Source organism: Aquarana catesbeiana, linkage group LG05, assembly GCF_042186555.1.
Source record: "Aquarana catesbeiana isolate 2022-GZ linkage group LG05, ASM4218655v1, whole genome shotgun sequence".
Lineage (NCBI taxonomy): Eukaryota > Metazoa > Chordata > Amphibia > Anura > Ranidae > Aquarana > Aquarana catesbeiana.
Genome location: NC_133328.1, coordinates 640,071,093 through 640,099,061, shown reverse-complemented (window position 1 = coordinate 640,099,061; position 27,969 = coordinate 640,071,093). Strand labels below are relative to the sequence as shown.

General features: G+C 45.7%; 1 protein-coding gene across 1 annotated transcript in view; it reads right to left on the bottom strand.

The window, feature by feature from the left end:
• The window catches only part of LOC141145607 (rho GTPase-activating protein 39-like), a gene marked incomplete at its 5' end in the record, with an annotated part of 174,282 nt that extends 153,128 nt beyond the window's left edge, over nucleotides 1–21,154 (bottom strand). Inside the window, 2 exon segments of the mRNA XM_073632433.1 lie at nucleotides 20,716–21,016; nucleotides 21,019–21,154. Of these exon segments, the coding sequence (XP_073488534.1) occupies nucleotides 20,716–21,016; nucleotides 21,019–21,154 (437 nt within the window).
• Nucleotides 21,155–27,969: the final 6,815 nt, after the last annotated feature.

Here is a 27,969-nt window from a genome sequence, read left to right as displayed (position 1 = left end):
ACCAGGGAGTAGGATCCATTGGTAGGGTCTGCTCATGGTGCTCAGGTGCGGCTAATGTTGTCTGAATGTTTCACACTGGTCCAATAGGGGGGGCATATTGGACAGTGGGAGGAAACCTGACAAGTGAGAGCACAAGTATTGTTACAGACCTGGCTATTGGCAGAGGAAAGTGCCTCAATGCATGCTGGGTGACTGTATATATGCCAAGGGCACAGGGAGCAGGATCCATTGGTAGGGTCTGCTCATGGTGCTCAGGTGCGGCTCATGTTGTCTGAATGTTTGAGAGCATTGTTACAGACCTGGCTATTGGCAGAGGAAAGTGCCTCAATGCATGCTGGGTGTCTGTATATATGCCAAGGGCACATGTGCTCGGGGTCTTTGACTGGAGAGCAGAGTCCTGGAGTGGGGGGGGTTGGCTGCCCCTCCTCTGTAAAACCTGCCATGCGATCTTGGGTGGTCGACCTGAGGGCCTGAAGTTAGAGAGGAGATAAACCCGGATGTCCTGCAGAGCTGACTGGAAGGGAGATACTGGAAAGGATCTGGACCTGCCTAAAGTGAGTATAGATCTGTGTCATGGGGCCTGTCCTGTGAGGGCCACCCCTTCAGATAGAGTCAGTGGATGGGTGTTAGCCAAGGGGATGCTAGTGAGTGTCCTAAAGAGAAAGTAGTTGCATCAAGTCTGCTGCTAGAGTAAGCAAAACTGACTTATTTCTTCCATACAAGTGGCAGTATGGTTCAGCAGAGAGTCTGCTAGTGGGGGGCCCATCCATTAGGGGCGCCCGGGCTCCACCCTCCTCTCTCCACGCCACCAACCTATATGCAATAGATAGATTCATGCATATCATGAATCTATCCATGGCCGTCGCGGCCGCCCCCTATTAATGCATTCGGCCCCTTTCAGGGCACCGGGCGCATAAATTACAGTGGCGGGGTAAATTTTTGAGGCACCTGATTAGAGCCAGAGGCTCTAATAGGCTTCAAAATCAGGTGGGCTGGGGTCGCAGAGAATGTTCTCCGATCCCACCCAGGTGTGTTACCTCACTGTTGAAACACTGATCCTCAATCCGGCCAATCAGAAGCGAGTGTGAGACCTGTTTTCCAAAAACAGAAGCCTCCCGATTGGCCGCCGAGGAGGAGGGAGGAAACGGAAGCCGCCCTTGCCTTGATGACCCGCGGAGAGCAGGAAAACGGGAGGCCGTCGTTAACTGCTACCAACCGACCGACCCCCCCCCCCCCAAAAAAAAAACATTTCACCTGCTGCCACTGGAGTCTGCATTCACAAGTAACTCGAAGAGGCCTAATGAGAGTTGTCTTCACCTGTAAATAGTTCCAGTTGGAGTATCCCACTCTTCCCTTCTCCCGTCCAAGTTCCAACAATAAATACAAATACAAATATCCTAGACTGTTTATTGAGTAAGGAGCAAACGGGAGTAAGGATGGATGTGTGAAAAATCCCCTAGTGACTGTCTGCAAGGTGATCAGAGGGAGGCCCAAAGAGTCATCACACAGCAAGCCCTACAGGGGCAGACCTACATGTAGGAGGTTTATTAGAGCTTGATGAACGTAAGGGTTTTCATTCACAGCCAGGTTTAGATGTGATAAAGCTCAGATCCAGTAAAAAAAAAGATTAACCTCAGATGGCTCCAGGGAGGTTAACATTCATAAAAAGGAACAAAAATCATAAAATAGTGCTCACTGCTCGTATTTTTATAAAACCATTATAGCACAATATAAGATACCCACAAGATAGTTAATATGCAGTGTTATGGAAATATTAGCTCATCCATCAAAAAGAAGAACCAGCGATATACTCAGCCAGATAATAAGTCCCTAAGCATTAGCTCCTCTATGCAGAGATCACCAGTGGTTGGTACCGATCAGCGTGAGGATGTCATCGAGCTCCACCTTTACGCGTTGCGTCCTTACAGGACATTTTCAGTGAAGACATACACTCACCGGCCACTTTATTAGGTAAACTTGCGCATTTGCTTGGTAACACATATTGCTAGTCAGCCAATAACATGGCAGCTACTCAATGCATTTAGACATCTAGGACGTGGTGAAGACAACTTGCTGAAGTTCAAACTGAGCATCAGAATGGGGGGGGGGGGGGGAATTCAATTTAAGTGACTTTGAATGGGGCATGGTTTTTGGTGCCAGACGGGCTGGTCTGAATATTTCAAAAACTGCTGATCTACTGGGATTTTCACACACAACCATCTCTCGGGTTTACAGAGAATGGTCCGAAAAAGAGAAAATATCCAGTAAGCAGAAGTTGTGTAGAGGAAATTTCATGGGTGCATTGTTTGGCCCCCCTGAAAATATACCACCAGCCAACACTGGTGGGGGATGTAGGAGAGGGTTTCTCAACCAGTGTTCCATAGAACCCTGGTGTTCCTCCAGAGATTGCTATGGGTTCCTCAAGCAATTTCTGTCTCTCAGATAAGTTCCCAATGACACCATTGGTGGAGAATGTAGGAGAGGGTTTCTCAACCAGGGTTCCATAGAACCCTAGTGTTCCTCCAGAGATTGCTATGGGTTCCTCAAGCAATTTCTGTCTCTCAGATAAGTTCCCAATGACACCATTGGTGGAGAATGTAGGAGAGGGTTTCTCAACCAGGGTTCCATAGAACCCTGGTGTTCCTCCAGTTATTGCTATGGGTTCCTCAAGCAATTTCTGTCTCTCAGATAAGTTCCCAATGACACCATTGATCCTTTTAGCTATCTGTAAGGGGGTATTTCTTCCCAATGACCACAACTGTAGGAGGCTTTATCCAACTGACCCTCACACTAATGTATCATGGGTTGTAGACATAGTCATTTTTAGCAGGCGTTCTCCCGAGAACTATAAGTTGTTTCAAGGGTTTCACTATGTTGAAAAGGTTGAGGAATGCTGATGTAGGAATGTAGGAGGTTATAGCCACAAGGACAGGCCAACTCCATATTATTGTTCATGGTTTTGAAATGAGATGTCCAACAAGCTCATATAGGTGTGGGGCCACAAAGTGTATCAACAACAATACTTCTTGTGCCCACAGTCAAAAAGAAGCCAAGAAATTAGTACCGGAAAAATGCTATACCAAAAGATCAGCACTGATCTGTTCCCGGACTAGCGAAGCTGTAAAATTATGTTTAAAAGTCCACCTCTAATAACCTAGAGAAGAGTTTGTCATTCAATTTAGATTCCGAACCTGCAGGAGCATGAGGGCCACACACATCCACATACGGCCCAAAAATAGCTCCAGTATGACGTGCATGGCATACAGGAGGAGAGAGGGCTGTTATGTACGGGCGCACAGAGACCTGGGGTCACATTTTATTTCTTGTTATACGAGTCTCCTTTGCCGCTTTGCCTCTCTGCAGAACATCTTGCCTATCCCAAGGTCGCACGAGCTCCTATCCAATCCACAGGGTAGAAACACTTGTGGATGTAAACTGTGGAATCGATATTGCTATGGAAACTGCTGAAGGAAACAGATTGCAAATAAGTTTCAGCGCTGGGTGGTTGCATGGGTAGCGAGTTTGAGACAAATCCACAGGGAGGTGGTGCAGGAGATCATAAAAAGTATTACAATCTCTGCTTATCTCACTTCGAAAACACAGGCTGCTAACAAAGACGCCGCAGAAAAAAAAGGTTAGCTGTGTACATGGTGAGGATACTTAATTGCAGATCCTTACCTGCTTCCATTCTGGAGATATGGATGGAGGACGGGGTGATGTGTTGGTGAAAATCTTTCCAATTGAGTATAAACTGGGAGAGCAGACTACTATTATCACACAATTGTAAGAAGGAACCCTGTGCCACGGTTATGCCGCCATCATCCTGTAGGCATCTTCCATACAACATGACTCTTTCTGCCCGACCTCAAGCCCAGTGCACAATTATAGAAAAGGCAGAAGGCCAATACAGGAGCGTGGGAATGAGGATTCATTTTGTTCCTGCTTTTCCCTTGGTGTGGCGATTCTGAGGACAGTGACCTGGTGACAGTTTGCAACAAAGTATACCGGGACCACCAGGGGTTTCCACCCAATCTCCACCTTCAAGAGCTCTGGGCGAAACCATGTGTAACCCCCCCCCCCCCCCAAGGGTCTCTACACCATCCCCACCTTACAGAGCTCTAGTCAAAACCAACTGTGACCCCCAGGGTCTCTACACAATCCCAACCTTCCGGAACTCTAGTAAAAAACAACTGTGACCCCCAGGGTCTCTAACCAATCCCCTCTTTCCAGGCCATCTGTGGCCCCCGGGGTCTCTAACACATCCCCTCCTTTCGGGAGCTCTAGTGAAAATACACTGTGACCCCCAGGGTCTCTAACCCATCTGCACCTTCCAGAGCTCTGGTGAAAGCCAACTGTGGCCCCCAGGGTCTCTAACCTATCTCCATCTTTTGGAGCTCTGGTGAAAACCAGCTGTGACCCTCAAGGCCTCTAACCTATCTCCACCTTCTGGATCTCTGGTGAAAACCAATTGGTGCCCCCCAGGTTCTCTAAACCATCTCCACTTTCTGGAGCTCTGGTGAAAACCAAGTGTGGCCCCCAAGGTCTCTAACCCATCTCCACCTTCACGAGCTCTGGTGAAAACCGTGGCCCCCCCAGGGTGTCTAACCCATCTCTACCTTCTGGAACTGAGGTAAAAACCATTTGTGGCCCCTAAGGTCTCAAACCCATCTCCACCTTCAGATGCTCTGGTGAAAACCAACGGTGGTTTAGACTCCTCACCTGCCTGGGAGACCATACTAGACACTTGTACCCAGCACTGGCGATTCCCAAACAAGCTCTAATAGGATGTGGAGGAACAGCAAGAAATCTTTTTCTTTACTGTGGCTACTAGATGTCTCTGTACTAAATTTCTGCAACTGCATTATAAAACCCTCTTAGCACCACAAGTGACGTCTCTTTATTCGGCTGACTTATGTAAGAGCTGCAATAAAGTGACAATAGCGCAAGAATGCATCAAATGACTTCTTCCGCCACATTAAATCCGCCAAATCCGAGAATCCTTTATGTCAAACCCCCGGACTCGGCACGACCCTTTTATGTCGGATAAATGGCGGCCCCCTTTAATCAAACCGTTAATTGTACATAACGTCAGCACAATAAAGAAATCACACAATCTGCCCAGCATGGGAAAGCCCCAGACTAACCTCCGGATTATACAGCAGCTGCTACTGCCGAACAGAACACGCGCGCGCGTGGGGGTCATCCTGCACAGCCGCAGCTCACGTTCAGAGAATGAAACACAACGTCCATTAATAAAAGTAAAGTCTAATCGTTACACAATGCGATCGGTCATTTGGTGACATTTCCATTTCAGTTTTTTACAAGCAAGGACTTCCTATGATTGCCGAAAATTCAGCCATGGAAGCAGTACTCCGTTTGTACATAGATATTCACAAAGCCTTCACCCCCCCCCCCCCCCCCCCCCCCGCTCCATTAAATGGCTCACTGCTGGAAATCAAATTACAGACATTCCCTGCAAAGATTTCAGATTCCCTGCACCGGACATTTTATCTTTAACCCTTTGCATGCTTTTAAAGCCTTTTCATTTTAAATGCACATTTTAGGCCTGAAGATTACTTAAAACCCCCAAAAAAGAGAAACGCTATATGGTCAAAAGTATTGGGACGCCTGCCTTTACATCAGGGATATGCAATTTGCATATCCCTGCTTTACATGAACTTTAAAGGCATCCCAGTCTTAGTCTGTAGGGTTCAATATTGAGTTGGCTCCGCCCTTTGCAGCTATAACAGCTTCAACTCTTCTGGGAAGGCCGTCCACAAGGTTTAGAAGAGTGTCTATGGGAATTTTTTTGTATATTGTTAAAAATGATACTCGGTTACACCGAGTAAATAGATACCTAACATGTTATGGTTTCAAAATTGCGCACACTTGTGGAATGGCGACAAACAACAGTATTTAAAAATCTCCATAGGCGACGCCTACATTTTTTTTTTTTTTTAATGGCTATCATTTTAGAGTTACAGAGGAGGTCTAGGGCTAGAATTATTGCTCTCGCTCTAACGATCGCGGCGATGCCTCACATGTGTGATCTGAACACCGTTTACATTTGTGGGCGCTACTTGCGTATGCGAGTCTGCCAGACCCGCTGAATGACTCCCACCGTGACCAATCACAGCGGGAGCAAGTCACTGGCGGCGTACGTGCTCCACACCCGGAAACGCAAAATCACGTACAGGTACGTGATTGTGCACAGGAGAGCCGCCGTGCCACCGTATATGTACAGTATACGATCGACAAGCAGTTAAAGTGACTCTAAATCCTTCCATATACCCAGTGCAGTGACTGGCCTCAGGTGATACACAGAGAGGAAACAAATCCTCCTATATAAGTTGTACCTGTTTATCTGCAGCCCCCTCTACGCTACATCCAGCCAAAGTGCAAAATTTATAAAGCTTGTCTGAGCTGTCAGGGAAAAAAAGAAGGCAGAGAGCTGAAATAACACTCTGCAGAGTTCAGTGAAGAGAACTCTGAGACCTGATTGGAGGGGAGTGACACACCCCCTTCACATAGCACACAGGAACAGAGCTCAAGCTGCCAATTAGCAGGAGCTCCCTCCCCCTGTCACCATTTAACTCTTGGTGTCAGAAGTGACTCATGCAGATAGCAGAGGAAGGAGGCAGCACACAGAAATGACACTTAGTGCTCTGGATTGAGGCAAGTACACACTATGAAGGAATAAGCTTAAAATGAAAACGAAATTCAAAAACTTCTCTGTCGCCCCCCCACCCTCCCCCAACACAATGGAAATGCGATGCGTAGGTCACGCACATGTCTGTAAACATAAATTGCGTCACACGTGAGGTATCGCCACAAATGTCAGAATGAGAGCAATCGTTCTTGAGCCATATTATATGATTACCTTTAAACTGATCACCTGTAGATGCATACAACACATTTTTGTCACCATTGTTTTTTTACAATTTCACAAGCATGCACTATTTTGCAGTTCTACTTTACTGATATATATACAACCTCGAGTGTCCCTGACCTCATCAAAGGGCCGCACATGATATCCAGTGAATGTAATGTTACAGAAAACTGTCAGAGACTGCAGACATGGTACAGGAGATGGTCAGAGACTGCAGACATGATACAGGAGATGGTCAGAGACTGCAGACATAGTACAGGAGATGGTCAGAGACCACAGACATGATACAGGAGATGGTCAGAGACTGCAGACATGATACAAGAGATGGTCAGAGACTGCAGACATGATACAAGAGATGGTCAGAGACTGCAGACATAGTACAGGAGATGGTCAGAGACCACAGACATGATACAGGAGATGGTCAGAGACTGCAGACATGATACAAGAGATGGTCAGAGACTGCAGACATGATACAAGAGATGGTCAGAGACTGCAGACATGATACAAGAGATGGTCAGAGACTGCAGACATGATACAAGAGATGGTCAGAGACTGCAGACATGATACAAGAGATGGTCAGAGAATGCAGACATGATACAGGAGATGGTCAGAGACTGCAGACATGATACAAGAGATGGTCAGAGACTGCAGACATGATACAGGAGATGGTCAGAGACTGCAGACATGATACAAGAGATGGTCAGAGACTGCAGACATGATACAAGAGATGGTCAGAGACTGCAGACATGATACAAGAGATGGTCGGAGACTGCAGACATGATACAAGAGATGGTCGGAGACTGCAGACATGATACAAGAGATGGTCGGAGACTGCAGACATGATACAAGAGATGGTCGGAGACTGCAGACATGATACAAGAGATGGTCGGAGACTGCAGACATGATACAAGAGATGGTCAGAGACTGCAGATATGATACAAGAGATGGTCAGAGAATGCAGACATGATACAGGAGATGGTCAGAGACTGCAGACATGATACAGGAGATGGTCAGAGACTGCAGACATGATACAAGAGATGGTCAGAGACTGCAGACATGATACAAGAGATGGTCAGAGACTGCAGACATGATACAAGAGATGGTCAGAGACTGCAGATATGATACAAGAGATGGTCAGAGACTGCAGACATGATACAAGAGATGGTCGGAGACTGCAGACATGATACAAGAGATGGTCAGAGACTGCACACATGATACAGGAGATGGTCAGAGACCGCAGACATGATACAAGAGATGGTCGGAGACTGCAGACATGATACAAGAGATGGTCAGAGACTGCAGACATGATACAAGAGATGGTCAGAGACTGCGGACATGATACAAGAGATGGTCAGAGACCTCAGACATGATACAGGAGATGGTCAGAGACCGCAGACACAATACAGGAAATGGTCAGAGACTGCAGACCTAATACCGGAGATGGTCAGAGACTGCAGACATGCTATAGGAGATGCTATCTATACAGAGGGAGTCTCAGGACTGGGAGTACTAGCAATAAATATTTCCTATGATAGGAATGCTTGAAGTCACACACCCCTGAGCTCAGCACACGGCACAGGACAGGGAACCAACATGTAATTGTTTTATGTAAAGAGATCACTCTGTCTATTACACAGAATACACCTTTCATCTCCCCGCCTATTATCACACATGAAAGGGGTCCAGCAGTTAACGTGGAGAAGACGATTGTTTTATTGCCGATGATGGTGGACAGCGCGGTACGCACTTCTGAAGCGATGGCTTCTGGGCAGATCCATTTTAATTGCACATTATAGTGTGAAATCCACAGAAAATGAGAAAAATGCAGCAACTGAAGGGGGATGGGTGCTGGGTAAGTATACTTCAATCGGGCTCTAGGTCCTCATTCTGTGTGACGGGACAACCGTCTCTGTCCTGACCCAGATCAGTGCGACATTCATCATTTACAGGTCGCTAGGTTACAGTGTCCTTTAATACTAAATGACTGCATGGAATTTCTCCGGGCCGGTTTCCTGATGGTGACTACAATGGACCATGCCTGTATAAAGCAGAACTTCAACCAAACCATCTTTTTTTTTTTGGGGGGGGAGTGGGTACCTAGTTTTGGCAGGTACCACTTTCGCTCGATTGCTAGGTCTCCTGCGTTTTGTGGGGACACTAGTATAGTTCAGACCCGGCCAGAGACTATACTAGAATTGGCACTGATCAGCAACTTATAGTGTGACTGTGATGAGATGGGGGCATAGGTGTGCACCCCAAAACTCAAACACACGTGTGTGTGCGTATATACAGTATCTCACAAAAGTAAGTACACCCCTCACATCGTTGTAAATCTTTTCTTCTATCTTTTCATGTGACAACACTGAAGAAATGACACTTTGCTACAATGTAAAGTAGTGAGTGTACAGCTTGTATAACAGTGTAAATTTGCTGTCCCCTCAAAATAACTCAACACACAGCCATTAATGTCTAAACCGCTGGCAACAAAAGTCAGTACACCCCTAAGTGAAAATGTCCAAATTGGGCCCAAAGTGTCAATATTTTGTGTGGCCGCCATTATTTTCCAGCACTGCCTTAACCCTCTTGGGCATGGAGTTCCCCAGAGCTTCACAGGTTGTCACTGGAGTCCTCTTCCCCTCCTCCATGATGACATCACAGAGCTGGTGGATGTTAGAGACTTTGCGCTCCTCCACCTTCCGTTTGAGGATGTCCCACAGATGATCAATAGGGTTTAGGTCTGGAGACATGCTTGGCCAGTCCATCACCTTTACCCTCAGCTTCTTAGCAAGGCAGTGGTCGTCTTGGAGGTGTTTGGGGTTGTTATGTTGGAATACTGCCCTGCGGCCCAGTCTCTGAAGGGAGGGGATCATGCTCTGCTTCAGTATATCACAGTACATGTTGGCATTCATGGTTCCCTCAATGATCTGTAGCTCCCCAGTGCCGGCAGCACTCATGGAGCCCCAGACCATGACACTCCCACCACCATGCTTGACTGTAGGCAAGACACACTTGTCTTTGTACTCCTCACCTGGTTGCCCCCACACACGCTTGTCACCATCTGAACCAAATAAGTTTATCTTGGTCTCATCAGACCACAGGACATGGTTCCAGTAATCCATGTCCTTAGTCTGCTTGTCTTCAGCAAACTGTTTGCCGGCTTTCTTGTGCATCATCTTTAGAAGAGGCTTCCTTCTGGGATGACAGCCATGCAGACCAATTTGATGCAGTGTGCGCGTATGGTCTGAGCACTGACAGGCTGACCCCCCCCTACAACCTCTGCAGCAATGCTGGCAGCACTCATACGTCTTTTTCCCAAAGACAACCTCTGGATATGATGCTGAGCACGTGACCTCAACTTCTTTGGTGGACCATGGCGAGGCCTGTTCTGAGTGGAACCTGTCAGTTTCAGGGTCTTGGCAATCTTCTTATAACCTAGGCCAGTGATGGTGAACCACCCCAGATGTTTTGGAACTACATTTCCCATGATGCTCATCTACACTGCAGAGTGCATGAGTATCATGGAAAATGTAGTTCCAAAATATCTGGAGTGCCAAGGTTCGCCATCACTGACCTAGGCCATCTTTATGTAGAGCAACAATTCATTTTTTCAGATCCTCAGAGAGTTCTTTGCCATGAGGTGCCATGTTGAACTTCCAGTGACCAGTATGAGAGAGTGAGAGCGATAACACCAAATTTAACACACCTGCTCCCCATTCACACCTGAGACCTTATAACACTAACGAGTCACATGACACCGGGAGGGAAAATGGCTAATTGGGCCCAATTTGGACATTTTGGACATTTTCACTTTTGTTGCCAGCGGTTTAGACATTAATGGCTGTGTGTTGAGTTATTTTGAGGGGACAGCAAATTTACACTGTTATACAAGCTGTACACTCACTACTTTACATTGTAGCAAAGTGTCATTTCTTCAGTGTTGTCACATGAAAAGATAGAAGAAAATATTTACAAAAATGTGAGGGGTGTACTGACTTTTGTGAGATACTGTGTGTATATATATATATATATTGTGATGGTATGTGAGGTCATCGATAATCTGTATATTTCACTTCGCATTTGTTCTATTGTCGGAGACTGAACCGGAATCCGGCCCGGATTTTTCCAGCCTCTGTGGCAGGCTTGGTTCGGGTCCGGGTGTTGTGGTCCACTTGAGTCCATGCTCAGGTGGACTTTAAATGACCATGAATAGAGCACAGCAATGCTCTGGCCTGAGACTCAGAAGGGAATCTGAGAGAGAGGAGCTCTGTTTGTTTGGACTGAAAACGAAGGTTTGCTTTACCTCATGTTTGTGGGTGACGGGGACCAGCCCCACACCCTATAGAGAGCAGTGAACTGTTTAGTTTAGCGCCGGACGGCCAGGGATTTGTTTTAGGGCCCTTTCACACTGGGGCGGCGTCGGCGATAAAGCGCCGCTATTGTAATCAGCGCTTTACCGTCAGTATTTGGCTGCTGGCGTCCGAGAAAGGGTTAAAAACCACCGCAAAGCACCTCTACAGAGGCGCTTTGCCGGCGGTATAGCCGCGCTGTCCCATTGATTTTAATTGGCAGGAGCGGTGAAGGAGCGGTATACACTCCGCTCCTTCACCGCTCCAAAGATGCTGCTAGCAGGACTTTTTTCCCCGTCCTGCTAGCAGCATCGGGGCTTTCACACTGGAGACCAAGTATTGAGTGCACCCTATACTGTACATGGACAGACTTCTCACTGAGCCAACATTTCTGTATTAAAATCATTTTTTTATTGGTCTTATGTAAAATTCTAATTTTCTGAGATATTGAATTTTGGGGTGTCACCGGCTGTAAGCCACAATCATCAACATTAAAAGAAAGAAATGCTTGAAATATATCACTCTGTGTGTAACACATCTATATAAATTATAGGAGTTTCACTTTTTGAATTGAATTACTGAAATAAATTAACGTTTTGATGATATTCTAATTTTATGAGATGCTCCTGTTTATGTCTCCCCTAAAGTAATATATTTAAACCCCCATAATAATCTCTGCAGCCATCCCTCTATATGTATAGTGATGTATGTGGCCCCCCTCTATAGTGACAAATAGGAATGTATAGGGCCCCTCTATAGTGATGTATATGGACCCCTGTAGCCAGGGCTTTTTTTCTCAGAGTATAGGTGCAGGAACTCCCCCTTTCTGAGTCACCCCATTTCTCCTCCCCCTACCCACCTCCGAGGACCGTTCCTTGGCTCCACCCCCTGCACACCCTCCAGTACTGCCCTTTATAGAGAATACAGAACCTAGTATCATTTTTTGGTGCCAAGTAATTTGTATGGAATTTGTTAATAATAACAAGAAAAGCAGTAAAATAGACCCCTTGCAGGCAGCAACAACTATAGAACCTACAGCAACAATAGATCTCCCTCCCAACAATAATGGACCACCGGCAGCAAAATATCTCCCAGCAAAAATAGACCCCAACAACAATAGACTCCCAGCAGCAACAGCAGATATCTCCACATCCAACATCAAAAGCCCCTCCAGCAGCCAGCAACTATAGACCCCTCCTCAACAGTAGATCTCTCCCAGCAACAACTGACCCCCCCCCCCCCCCCCAGCAGCACAAAACCCACCCCCACCAACACTAGATCTCTCACCAGTAACAACAGACTTCCTCAGCAACAATAATGCAAAAATAGACCCCCTCCAGCTACAATAGATCCCCCAGAAGCCAGCATCAGCAGACACTTCAGCACACCCCAGCATCCTTTGCACATATTCAGTCCTGGAGGTTCCTGAACCGCGTTCCCTCACGTTCCTGCTGAAAAAAAAGCCCTGCCTGTAGCGCTCACCATCTCAGTGACAGCCCGCCAACTGCTCTCCATACAAGCTGAGTGACAGGTCCTGGTCCCGCCCCTCCTCTGTTCATACAGCCAGAGTGAAAGTGTGTGGCTCCTCCTCTCCTTGTATAGGTGAGTGACAGTCACTGTCCCCACCCCCACGCTTCCATTGGCTGTCCCCTGAGGATCAGGGAGAGAGTAGAGGACAGGCTGGAGAGGGGAGGGATCAGTGTGGAGGCTCTTGTGTGTGACTGGCCCGTTGCTGCTGCTCCCCCCCCCCCCCCCCCACACCAGGGGCCTATGATCGGAGACCCCTCAACCACCCCCCCACACTGCTATCCCACAGACTGAGTCTGCTGAGCCCCGACCTCGGAGTGCTGTCCCCGGTCACCAGCCTGACCTTAATCCCTTCCTGCCTAAGCCTTTTTCTGACATTTGTTGCTTACAAGTTAAAATCCTTTTTTTTTTTTTTTTGCTAGAAAACGACTTAGAACCCCCAAACATTATATATATATTTTTAGCAGAGATCCTAGAGAATAAAATGGCGATCATTGGAATATTCTATGTCACATGTTATGTTATGTTATTTGCGCAGCGGTCTTTCAAATGCAATTTGTTTTTTGTAATACAGTTCAATGAATTAAAAAAAAAAAAAAAAACAGTTAAGTTAGCCCAATTTTTTTGTATAATGTGAAAGATGATGTTAGGCCGAGTAAATAGATACCTAACATGTCATGCTTTAAAATTGCGCACACTCGTGGAGTTTAGAGTTATGGAGGAGGTCTAGTGCTAGAATTATTGCTCTCACTCTAACGTTCGCGGCGACACCTCACATGTGTGGTTTGAACACTGTTTACATTTTTCAGGTGCGACGGCAAGTTTGGCTGTGATTTTTTTAAATTTGGCGCCTTCAAGTCTTCAGTAACCCGGAAGTGATGTCATGACGTCGCTTTCCGGGTTACTTGATCCGAGACTCGATCGAAGCCGATTCTGGCTTTGTTCGGGTCTCCGGCCAGCCGGCGTACGTGCCGGCTTGTCGTTGGGGCCTTATGGTGGGACGGGAGAGCTCAGGAGAGCTGTGAAAGGTGGCAGGAGGGGTGGGGGAGGGGAAGGGGGGACAACTGCTTGGGGATAACTGATTAGCGGCATCGGTTGCAAGAAAGCCGACCGCCGGCTCTATAAAAACGGTACCGGGGTGACGCCGGCAGCTGCACAGATCACCCCGGTACAACCCCTTCAAGCCGAGGCCGCATATGTGTGTACGGTCGGCGTGAAGGGGTTAAAGCGCACAGGGTGATTTGGGTGTGCCCAGGCACACCTCTTACGCAGGCCTATGGGTGGCAGGTAGGTTGGCGCTAACTGACACTGGCTGGGAGGAACACTAACTGATGCTAATCTGATGTCGCTAGTGACAGCGATCAGTGATAATACTATACACTGTCACTGTACTAATGACACTGGCTTGGTGACAGGGGTGATCAGGAGGGCAATCAAAGGGTTAACTGTGTGCCTAACAAGTGTCTGTGTGCTGGCTTTCCTCCCCGATTTCAGCTCTGAACGGTAAGTGATATCAGGGAGAAAAAACTTTGTGATTGGCCACAGCAATCAGCAGGTTCACAGCCAAAATAATTGGCTGCGAGCCTGCTGATGAACTCGTTCCGTGTCCAACCACATCACGAGAGGCAGGGGGCAAGCGCCATTATGTCGCAGTGCCCAGGTAAAACTACTACTGGCCGGTCGTCAAAAGGTTAAAGAAAACTGCAAATTTAACCACCTGCCGACCGGCTCACGCTGATATACATCCGCAATATGGCTCTCCTACCTGTACGTCGGTTCTTAAAAGGATAGCGGGTGCGTGTACGCCCGCTGCACGCCACGAGAGCGTGCCTGCGGGTCCCGCGGACTAGATGTCCGCCACCGGCCTGCGATCGCAGTGAGGAGAGGCAAAGCAGGGAACTGCCTATGTAAACAAGGCATTTCTCCGGTCTGCCTAGTGACATGAAAGGGATCTACTGCTCCCAGTGATCTCTGTCATGTCCCAGGAAGTCCATCCCCCCACACAGTTGGAACACGCTGAGGGAACACGCTTAACCCCTTGATCGCCCCCTAGTGTTAATCCCTTCCCTGCCAGTGTCATTTTTACATTGATCAGTACATTTTTATAGCACTGATCACTGTAATAAAGTCACTGGTCCCCAAAAAGTGTCATTTGGGGTCAGATTTGTCCGCCGCAATGTCGCAGTCCCGCTAAAAATCGCAGATCGCCGCCATTACCAGTAAAAACAATAAAAAAATAAATAAAAGTCTCTAAATCGATCCCGTAGTTTGTAGACGCGATAACTTTTGCGCAAACCAATCAATATACGCCTATTGCGATTTTTTTTTTTTTTTTTTTTTTTTTTTTTTTTTTCCAAAAAAGATGCAGAAGAATATATATCGGCCTAAACTGATGAATAAATTTGTTTTTTATATACATCTTATATATGTATTATAGCAGAAAGTTAAAACAAAATTTTTTTTTTCAAAATTGTCGCTTTTTTTGTTTATAGCGCAAAACATAAAAACCGCAGAGGCGATCAAATACCACCAAATGAAATCTCTATTTGTGGGAAAAAAAGGACGTCAATTTTGTTTGGGTACAACGTTGCACGACCGCGCAATTGTTAGTTAAAGTGACGCAGTGCCGTATCGCAAAAAATGCTCTGAGGGTAAATCCTTCCGGGGCTGAAGCGGTTAAAGATTGACAAAGACTTTTGGAATGAACTGTTTGGTGATTTGGGTGATCAGTGATTGGCTACTGTGATCTTTTTTTTTTTTTTTTTTGGGGGGGGGAAGTTTTTAAATCCACGTTTCTATTTTCCTATGTTGTAAATACAGCTAAATGCGCTAAAATCCGTCTTTCATAAGTAAACGATTCCTCTACTATGAGATCTTCTGATTCTTCGGTGACCGGTTGAATCTGTTTTTCGGTGGGTGACACACAATGCGGTGTATAAAATCTCCTTCCACCAGTCAATGACAGTGATAGGAGATTGGAATCTCGGAGGATCACTGTGACATCCTGGCAGCACCCGGTCCTGTCCAGTAAGGTGATCCTAACCTCTCACACCCAGAGGCCGGGGAGGTGTGTGGCCCCCCCCCTGGGACGCCTGTTTAGTGGCGTTGAGATGAAATGTGATAGAAGTAGGTCAGTTGTCGTCAGATAAAGGATGGCAGAGTGTTTGCGTCAGCAGCGGATTCAGTGACCGGCATTGTAATGGCTCTGTACGAGCGCAGCACCTGGGGGAGAGTTTACGTGACGGGAATATAAAACACCTGGAGACGACCAGATAAGACTCCATTGTACCGGGGGGGGGGGGGATGAAGTCTGACAATGGGCACTCCGCAAGCATGGGACGTCATGGTTTTTTCAAGGAGACGCAAGTCCTAGTTCACATTTTTTATAATGTGTGTGTTTTCGGCTCAAAATTTACATACACTTATGAAGCTACCATACCCAAAATTGTAAGAAGGCGACATGGTTAATACATTTTTTACAGCTCATTAAATTTGAGTTATGGTTAAGGCTAGGCTAAGGTTAGGAATAGGGCTGGGGTTAGGGCTAGGGTTAAGAATAGGGCTACAATTAGGGTTAGGAATAGGGCTATGGGTAGGGTTAGGGCTAGGGTTGGGAAAAGAGCTAGGGCTAGGGTTAGGAATAGGGCTATAGCTAAGGGTTAGGGCTAGAGTTAGGACTAGGGCTACGGCTAAAGGTTAGGGCTGGGGTTAGGAATGGGGCTATGGCTAGGGTTAGGAATAGGGCTATGGCTAAGGGTTAGGGCTGGGGTTAGGAATAGGGCTATGGCTAGGGTTAGGAATAGGGCTATGGCTAAGGGTTAGGGCTGGTGTTAGAAATAGAGCTATGGCTAGGGTTAGGAATAGGGCTATGGCTAAGGGTTAGGGCTGGTGTTAGAAATAGAGCTATGGCTAAGGTTAGGAATAGGGCTATGGCTAGGGTTAGGAATAGGGCTATGGCCAAGGTTAGGAATAGGGCTATGGCTAGGAATAGGGCTATGGCTAAGGGTTAGGGCTGGGGTTAGAAATAGGGCTATGGCTAGGGTTAGGAATAGGGCTATGGCTAGGGTTAGGAGTAGGGCTATGGCTAAGGGTTAGGAATAGGGCTATGGCTACGGTTAGGAATAGGGCTATGGCTAAGGGTTAGGGCTGGTGTTAGAAATAGAGCTATGGCTAGGGTTAGGAATAGGGCTATGGCTAAGGGTTAGGGCTGGTGTTAGAAATAGAGCTATGGCTAAGGTTAGGAATAGGGCTATGGCTAGGGTTAGGAATAGGGCTATGGCCAAGGTTAGGAATAGGGCTATGGCTAGGAATAGGGCTATGGCTAAGGGTTAGGGCTGGGGTTAGAAATAGGGCTATGGCTAGGGTTAGGAATAGGGCTATGGCTAGGGTTAGGAGTAGGGCTATGGCTAAGGGTTAGGAATAGGGCTATGGCTACGGTTAGGAATAGGGCTATGGCTAAGGGTTAGGGCTGGCGTTAGAAATAGAGCTATGGCTAGGGTTAGGAATAGGGCTATGGCTAAGGGTTAGGGCTGGAGCTAGGAATAGGGCTATTCCTAAAATAACTGTTCATCATTTCTCAGCACATCTCTGGCTCTCTGTATACATCCAATATGGCGGATATCGGAGCACGTTGTGAAGACGGTGAAAAGTACATAGAGCACCATCGGGATCAAAAGAGATGCTTTGGCTAGGGTTAGGAATAGGGTTAGGAATAGGGCTATGGCTAAGGGTTAGGAAATGGGCTATGGCTACAGTTAGAGCTAAGAATAGGGCTATGGCTAGAGCTAAGGTTAGGAATAGCACTACGGCTAAGAGTTAGGGCTAGGGTTAGGAATGGGGTTGGGAATAGGGCTATGGCTAAGGGTTAGGAAATGGGCTATGGCTACAGTTAGAGCCAAGAATAGGGCTATGGCTAGAGCTAAGGTTAGGAATAGCACTACGGCTAAGAGTTAGGGCTAGGGTTAGGAATGGGGTTGGGAATAGGGCTATGGCTAGGGTTAGAAATAGGGCTATGGCTAAGAGTTAAGGCTAGGGTTAGGGCTAGTGTTAGGAACAGGGCTACAGCTAGGGTTAGGAATAGAGCTACCGCTAGGGTTAAGGCTGGGGTTAGGAATAGGGCTATGGCTACGCTAAGGGCTGATGCTAGGGTTAGGGTTGAAATTATGGTAAAGGCTAGGATCAATGTTAGGGTTAGGACTAGGGTTAGCCATCTTAAGCTGGAAATTTGTTGAAATCACCAGTGGCAGGGTTAGGGTTAAAGTGATATTAAAGCCTCCTGTTTTTTAAAATGAAATACCAAACATATTATACACACCTTCTCTATGTAATGGTTTTGCACAGAGCAGTCCCAATCCTCCTCGGGTCTGTTGCAGGCGCTCCTGACTCTGTCTCCCCCTCGCCAAGTGCGCCATTAACCCCCCATTAACCCTTTTCCGCTCGCGCTGTAGTCGTCTTACTTTGCCAGGAGGGCCCCCTGCCCCTTTCTTTGGCCTATCAGTGCCACCTATCAGAGCCTATCAGTGCCATCATTCTCTCCAACAGATGTTTTTTTACCAAATACATAGAATGCATTAAGGAAAAAAAAAAACCTTCAGGCTTTAGAACCAGTTTAAGGTTAGGGATCCTGCGGCAATCTGTTGAAAACACGAGTGGCAGTTTTAGGGCTAGGGTTAGGACTGGGGTTAGGGCTAGTATTAGGACTGGGGTTTAGGACTAGTATTAGGACTAGGGTTAGGACTAGTATTAGGACTAGGGTTAGGACTAGTATTAGGACTGGGGTTAGGACTAGTATTAGGACTAGTATTAGGACTAGGGTTAGGACTGGGGTTAGGACTAGTGTTAGGACTGGGGTTAGGACTAGTATTAGGACTGGGGTTAGGACTAGTATTAGGACTGGGGTTAGGACTAGTATTAGGACTAGGGTTAGGACTAGTATTAGGACTAGGGTTAGGACTGGGGTTAGGACTAGTGTTAGGACTGGGGTTAGGACTAGTATTAGGACTGGGGTTAGGACTACTATTAGGGCTAGTATTAGGACTGGGGTTAGGACTACTATTAGGGCTAGTATTAGGACTGGGGTTAGAACCAGTTTAAGGTTAGGGGTCCTGCAGCTGGCAATCTGTTGAAAACACGAGTGGCAGTTTTAGGGCTAGGGTTAGGGTTAGTATTAGGACTAGGGTTAAGGCTAGTATTAGGACTGGGGTTAGGGCTACATAGAAAAGTACATAGAGCGCCATCGGGATCTAAAGAGATGTACAAAGTCACCTTAAAAGGGTCCTCCTTCTCCAGAGACCCCCCCCCACAAATAATGGATGATTCCAGGAATAAAGACAAAGAAACAGAAATACAAGATTTGTGCAATCTATAAAAAGTATTTCTCTGAGTTTTTCTCAACTTTGTGGAAATACAGAGAGGATGTGGATCGGCCCAGAGCATCAGGAACTGGTAAGAATGGAAAGATATCAAATTCATTCTATTAAAAATCAGATACATTTATATTGGTCCTGAATGATTACATGACTTCGTCCTACTGCCAGCTTCCTCTACATTGGCCCTGACTGATCACATGACATCAATATACTGCCAGCCTCCTCTACATTGGTCCTGAATGGCCACATGACTTCATCCTACTGCCAGCCTCCTCTACATTGGTCCTGAATGGCCACATGACATCATGATACTGCAGATTCCTTTATAATGGCCCTAATGATTACATGGCTTCATCCTACCACCAGCTATTTCTACATTGGCCCTAAATGATCACATGTCGTCATCATACTGCCAGTTTCCTCATAGTTACATAGTTAGTCAAGTTGAAAAAGTCCATCCAGTTCAACCATAAAAATAAATAATCATATTATATAATCCATAATCACAATCCTTCACCCACAGTTGATCCAGAGGAAGGCGAAAACCCCTAGCAAAGCATGATCCAATTTGCTACAGCAGGGGAAAAAAATCCTTCCTGACCCCCCCCCCCCCCCCCCCGAGAGGCAAATCGGATTTTCCCTGGATCAACTTTACTTATAAATGTCAGTACCCAGTTATATTATGTACATTTAGGAAAGAATCCAGGACTTTCTTAAAGCAATCTACTGAGCTGGCCAGAACCACCTCTGGAGGGAGTCTATTCCACATTTTCACAGCTCTTACTGTGAAGAAACCTTTCCGTATTTGGAGATGACCCATTGACCCTGAATACTTACATGACACCATCATATTGTCGGTTTGCATTACACTGGCCCTAGAAGAAAACATATCATCATCATACTGACAATTTACACTATTATGACTCTGGCAGATCACATGACATCATCAGACTGCCATGTTTCTCTACATTGGTCCTGTCCAATCACTTGACATTATCATACTACCAGTCCCCTATATATTGACCCTGAATGACCACATGGCATCATTATATTGCAAGTAATCACTACTCCGGCACTCGCTGATTGCATGACTTTTGCCAGCTTCCAACACATGGTCCTTAATCATTATGACATCATTATACTGCAAGTTTTGCATACATTATGACATCATCATGCTGCCAGTTTTCATTATGTTGGGTCTGACTGATCACAAGATATTGACATACCGCCAGCTTTCATTACATTGGCCCTTGCCGATCACATGACTAATACACTGCCAGCTTCTTCTGCATTGGCCAGGGCTGATCACATGACATGACCATAATGCCAGCTTTAACTACATTCGCCCTGGCTAATCACATGACCATCACAATGTCAGCTTTCAATCCACTGGACCTGAATTATCACATGACATCATACTGACATGACATCATACTGCCTGTTTTAAGACATTGGTCCTGGTAGATCACATGTCGTCATGTCGATGGCTTTCATCACATGGATCACAAGACATCATCATACTTCCAGTATATTGGCTTTGAATGCCCACATGACAGCCAGTCGTAGAGAACATCGGTGGCATTACCTGTCTGAGTCCTCTTTCACCACGAAGTACGGCGCTGAGTGGCGATTTGATTTGAGCTGGTCGGAGCACTTTTCCCCCGTGTCCAGTTCCTGCTCCAGAGAAGAGCTGGTGCTGCCCTCTCGGCTGACATTACTGCCCCTCCCTGGGCTGTTCTCAGTAGAGGCTCGAGGTGACTCCGTGTTCTGTTTCAGGGTCTGCAGCTTGGCCAGAGGGATAATATCACAGTTTTGAGGCCGGTGCCATACAGTCCTCTGAGTACTGGCATTATAATAGTAGAAGCGCGAGGTATTGGGGTCAAAAGTTCCCACCATTGGTTCTCATTAGTGCGTTTTATCCTCACTCCGGACGGCGGGTCCCACACGCACTCCCCAGTGATGAGATTGGCATACATACACTCCCGTGTACGAGGCTCGATGATTTCCACCCATTCCAGCCTGGAAAATAAAGAACGGTATGTTGTGTTATGAATTCAATTGGCATCAAATACAATTATTGATTCTAAAGAAAAAAAAGTTGATTATTTCTGATAAAAAAACATAAAAGAAACATAAAAGAGTTCTCAAGACTGGACAGATTAAGTTCCCCAAGTCTCTCCTGATATGTTTTATCCTTCAGACCTTTCACCATTTTTGTTACGTGTCTCTGGACTCATTTTATATTATTATTATCTCTTTGTAAATGAGATCTCCAGAACTGGACACAGTGTTCTAAATGATGTCCAAATAAAGATCTATACAGAGCAGTCAACAGTGGGCATAGTTCCTGCCACTGACAATGGGGCACTAGTCTTCTGACAGCAACGATGGGGTACTGTTCCTTCCACTGATACCAATGATGGGACACTATTCCTTCCACTGATACCAATGATGGGACAATATTCCTTCCACTGACACCAATGATGGGACACTATTCCTCCCACTGATACCAATGAGGGGACACTATTCCTTCCACTGATAGCAATGATGGGACACTATTCCTTCCACTGATACCAATGATGGGACACTATTCCTTCCACTGATACCAATGATGGGACACTATTCCTTCCACTGATACCAATGAGGGGACACTATTCCTCCCACTGATACCAATGATGGGACACTATTCCTTCCACTGATACCAATGATGGGACACTATTCCTTCCACTGATACCAATGAGGGGACACTATTCCTTCCACTGATAGCAATGATGGGACACTATTCCTTCCACTGATACCAATGATGGGACACTATTCCTTCCACTGATACCAATGATGGGACACTATTCCTTCCACTGATACCAATGAGGGGACACTATTCCTCCCACTGATACCAATGATGGGACACTATTCCTTCCACTGATACCAATGATGGGGCACTATTCCTTCCACTGATAGCAATGATGGGACACTATTCCTTCCACTGATAGCAATGATGGGACGCTGTTCCTTCCACTGATACCAATGATGGGACACTATTCCTTCCACTGATACCAATGATGAGACACTATTCCTTCCACTGATACCAATGATGGGACACTATTCCTTCCACTGATACCAATGATGGGACACTATTCCTTCCACTGATACCAATGATGAGACACTGTTCCTTCCACTGATACCAATGATGGGACACTATTCCTTCCACTGATACCAATGATGAGACACTGTTCCTTCCACTGATACCAATGATGGGACACTATCCCTTCCACTGATACCAATGATGGGACACTATTCCTTCCACTGATACCAATGAGGGGGACACTATTCCTTCCACTGATACCAATGAGGGGACACTATTCCTTCCACTAATACCAATGATGGGGCACTATTCCTTCCACTGATACCAATGAGGGGACACTATTCCTTCCACTGATACCAATGAGGGGACACTATTCCTTCCACAAATACCAATGATGGGGCACTATTCCTTCCACTGATACCAATGATGGGACACTATCCCTTCCACTGATACCAATGATGGGACACTATTACTTCCACTGATACCAATGATGAGGCACTATTCCTTCCACTGATACCAATGATGGGACAATATTCCTCCCACTGACACCAATGATGGAGCACTATTCCTCCCACTGATACCAATGATGGGACACTAGTCCTCCCACTGATACCAATGACGGGACACTATTTCTCCCCCTAAAAACCAATAATGGGGCATTGTTTAGTCCAACTGAAAGCAGGACATTGTCTTCTCCCACTGGCCACAGTTTGCCCCCCCGAAGTTTGAAGGACAGTAATCTGGCCCTTTGTTTAGAAAGTTTGGAGACCCTGATATAGAGGAATTGGGACCTCCTTCCTCCTGCTGGTGATCCCTCTAGTGATATAAAGTCTATATAGAGGAATCAGGACCTCCTTCCTCCTGCTGGTGACCCCTCTAGTGATATAAAGTCTATATAGAGGAATCAGGACCTCCTTCCTCCTGCTGGTGACCCCTCTAGTGATATTACGATTTATATAGAGGGATCAGGACCTCCTTCCTCCTGATGGTGACCCCTCTAGTGATACAGAGATCTATATAGAGGAATAAAGTTCTCCAAACACCCCAACTCTCAGTACACACAATATGGAAGAATGCCATATACACCGTCCATCCAGACACGGGGCTCCCGTTCGGGCCCCGCCCCTTCTCTCCTCTGATTGGCTAGCTGACTTTTGATTGACAGCCACGGGAGCCAACGGCTGCGCTGCTGTGTCTCAGCCAATCAAGAGGAGAGTCCCAGACGGCTGAGGGACTCGTAGACAGCGCTGGATAGAGATGGGGCTCAGGTAAGTATTAGAGGATGCTGGGGAGGCAGCTACACACAGAATGCATAGAATGCATTAAGATAAAAAAAACTCCTTTAAAAACGACTGGAACTACGCTTTAAACACCCGACCTTTTCTGACACTTTTTACTTACATTTAAAAATGTGTATTTTTTGCTAGAAAAATACTTAGAACCCCCAAACATTATATATTTTTTAGCAGAAGTCCTAGCAATTTTTTATGTCACACAGTATTGGCGCAGCGTTTTTTCAATAGGAAAAGATACATTTTAATAATTCCTAATACACACAAACACAATATAATACACAATTTTTGGGTAAAATATAAAATATGATGTTACGCTGAGTAAATAGATACCAAACATGTAACAAGATCTCCCCATAAAGAGGACCAGTCACCCCTTATTTCTATTACAAGATCTCCCCATAAAGAGGACCTGTCACCCCTTATTTCTATTACAAGATCTCCCCATAAAGAGGACCTGTCACCCCTTATTTCTATTACAAGATCTCCCCATAAAGAGGACCTGTCACCCCTTATTTATATTACATGATCTCCCCATAAAGAGGAACTGTCACCCCTTATTTCTATTACAAGATCTCTCCATAAAGAGGACCTGTCATCCCTTATTTCTATTACAAGATCTCTCCATAAAGAGGACCTGTCACCCCTTATTTATATTACAAGTTCTCTCCATAAAGAGGACCTGTCACCCCTTATTTCTATTACAAGATCTCTCCATAAAGAGGACCTGTCATCCCTTATTTCTATTACATGATCTCTCCATAAAGAGGAAATGTCACCTCTTATTTCTATTACAAGAGATGTTTACATTCCTTGTAATAGGAATAAAAGTGATCAAAAAAATGTAAGGGGCAGTGTAAAAATAAAAGTAAAATAAACAACTAAAGTGCCCCATCCCTCCGTGCTCATGCGCAGAAGCAAATGCATACACAAGTCGCACATGCATATGTAAACAGTAAAGTTAGCCCAATTTTTTTTCTATATTGTGAAAGATAATGTTACCACGAGTAAACTGATACATGTCCCCCTTCAAAATTGCGCCCCCTCGTGAAATGGCGACAAACTTAAAAATCTCTATAGGCGACGTTTAAAAAATTCTACAGGTTACCAGTTTTGAGTTACAGAGGAGGTCTGGGACTAGAATTATTGCTCTCACTCTAACGATCATGGCAATACCTCACATGTGTGGTTTGAGCACTGTTTTCATATGCGAGCGCTACTCACGTAGTTGTTCGTTTTTGCGCGCAAGCTCTGCAGGACAGGGAGCTTTAAAAAAAAAATTTTCCCCTCCTTATTTATTCTACTTTTTATTTTTACACTCTTTTTTTTTTTTTTTTTAAATTTGGGTCACTTTTATTTCTATTACAAGGAATGTAAACATCTCATGACAGGACTTCTTTAATGAGAGATCTGGGGGGTCAAAAAGACTTCAGATCTCATATTGACACTTGAAAGCAATAAAAAAAAAAAAAAAAAGTCTTTTTTTTTTCAATAAATGAAAAATAAATGAAAAATTTTCCCTTTAAGACCATTGGTCAGAAGTGATGTTTGACGTCGCTTCTGTCATCCAATGGTATAGAGCTGAGCGGGGGGGCCACCTTTCCCTCGCTCGGCATCCAGCCTCAAAGGGGAGAGGACCCGATCGTCTCCAACGCTACAGACGGCTACGGTAAGCGGCGGATAGAAATAAGGGGTGACAGGTTCTCTTTATGGGGAGATCTTGTGATATAAATAAGGGGTGACAGGTCCTCTTTATGGAGAGATCTTGTGATATAAATAAGGGATGACTGGTCCTCTTTATGGGGAGATCATGTAATAGAAATAAGGGGTGACAGGTCCTCTTTATGGGGAGATCTTGTAATAGAAATAAGGGGTGACAGGTCCTCTTTATGGGGAGATCTTGTAATAGAAATAAGGGGCAACAGGTCCTCTTTATGGAGAGATCTTGTAATTGAAATAAGGGGTGACAGATTGGGAAGCAGCGGGTGGTGGGGGTCACCTCGTCCGTCACCAGATAAAAGTGATCTTGCAGCGAATCCGTCGCAGAGACCACTTTTATCTAAAAGCGGACCGCCCGCAGTTTAAAAAGATACCGGGGTTATAGCAGCTATCTGCTGCCATAACCTCGGTACTGAATGTCAAACAGCCGATATATAACGACGGCAGGCGGTCCCGTAAGTGGTTAAAGCGCCCCAGTACCGTAGTTTGTTGCCATTCCACAAGTGTGCGCAATTTTAAAGCGTGACATGTTGGGTATCTATTTACTGGTGTAACATCATCTTTCACATTGTACAAAAAGATTAAGGTTAAATAGTGTGTTGTTTTTTTTTTTTTTTTAGTTCATTAAAGTGTATTGCGTTTGCAAAACCACTGCGCAAATACCGACAAACGGTAGAAAATCACCATTTTATTCTCTAGGGTCTCTGCTAAAATATATATATATATTATAATATAATGTTTAAGGAGAGGGGGGTTAAAAGTCATTTTCAAGCAAAAAATACAGATTTTATCTTGAAAACAAAAAGTGCCAGAAAAAGCCTGGCGGGTCTAAGGGGCGGATCACACCATAAACTGCCCGGGAATGCGCTGTCCTGTCCTGTGCGAGTCACATGTGATCCGGATCCGGAGCCATTACAGCTTATTTATTTGAATGGACTGAAATTAGTGAAATTATGCCGGACTGGAGCGTTTGGAATTCCAGCAAGTTGCAAGGACACTGGATTTCTGACAAGTATATTTAGCTTTTAAAGTGTTAGTAAACCCACATTATAAAAAAAACGATCAATAAATGGTGTATTCCATGCTGTTCATACTCACTCAGTCACTATGAGATTCCTTTTCTGTATTCTGCAAAAAACCTGGCTGATCCTTTTGCTCTCTATCTCCCCCTTCTGTCCATGTCCCCAATTAAGATGGGGTTTTTGCAGCTGTGGTGGCAACTCTGCACATGCTCAGTTGTCAGCGAGTTTCTACTCTGAGCACTTCCTCTCTATCACATCTGAGCAGACCATGTGACTATAGAGTCACACATGTGGGCGTATACACAGTGGTGAAATGACAGCCCACTCCCTCCCTCCTCCTCCACGCCCACTGCCCAGTTAAACATAGTGTAGATTGATGGAGGCTTCACCTCCTTGTTACTGTAAACACAGGCTGGAGGAGAGTGACACAGCCTGTGACTGGCAGAAATCCGCCCCACACCGTGTTATTGCCAAATAATATTAAAGATCTGATTTCAAATATATAATTCGATCGGATCGGATGGCAGTCGGGTGTAAACAGACAGGCGGACCTTTTACATCCTCGCCCCCCCATAGGGAAAATCGGTCTGTGTCTGTATCTGCTCTGTATCACACCCTCCGGCCAAAATCCCACTTTTTTTATTCCAGGAGGAATTCATGATTACAGACGACACTGATCCCATCGGAACGACGAATCTGACGCACCGCGTGGGTGGGGAGCAATGGCGAGCGGTGGCAGGTGATTGAGGCGTCTAATTTTGTCAAATCTGACGCTGGATGTCGGGGAATTTTTATATCTGGAGACAATCTCAGTACAGAATCCGCTGAGCGGAACAATTGTCTTCATCCAAAGTCGCCTCTGCTGGAGCGAGTCTCACGTGGCGTCACATGTGACAGAGAGGAGAAGTGACAAGAATCCGCCGTGATGCAGAAGGACGACATACACCGACCTTACTAATATTATTTATTACTGACCAGACATAACATGACAACCGGACAGAACGTGACCCGGGACCACCGATCATCCAAAGTCACCAATAACCCTTCCAGCACCCGGGACCCGGGTTCAACCCAGGCCTCTGATCTATTCTTGTCTGTGTGCATTCCACAGGACAGCCTGGGGGGGAGGGGACATTAGAGTGTGAGCTCCTCTGGTACAGAGACTGATGTGACTGGCTTGGTGATCTCTGTACAGCACTGCGGTATATGTCAGAGCTATATAAATGTATAATATTATTTAATAGTGTGAGGAGCTTACACTCTAATGTCCCCCCACAGTCACGCACTATTATTATTATACATTTATATAGCTCTGACATATACCGCAGCGCTGTACAGAGATCACTGAACCAGTCAAATGTCAAAGCTATATAAATGTATAATAATAATATGTGATGGGGGGGGGGGACATTAGAGTGTAAGCTCCTCTGTACAGAGACTGATGTGATTGGTTCAGTGATCTCTGTACAGCACTACGGTATATGTCAGAGCTATAGAAATGTATAATAATAATAGTGTGTGACTGTGGGGGGGGGGGGGGTGTGTAGAAATATTACCAGCTATATCCTCTGGATGTACAATTCCTCCGCCTATAGCGCACACACATACCATCTCCCTGTGTAGTGACCTTGATATAAACTCCTCCCGTCTCTGAATACATTATATGTTCTTCTCCTTCAGGTCAAGGATTTTCCAGCATTACGATCGGCGCTCCTTCGATTAAC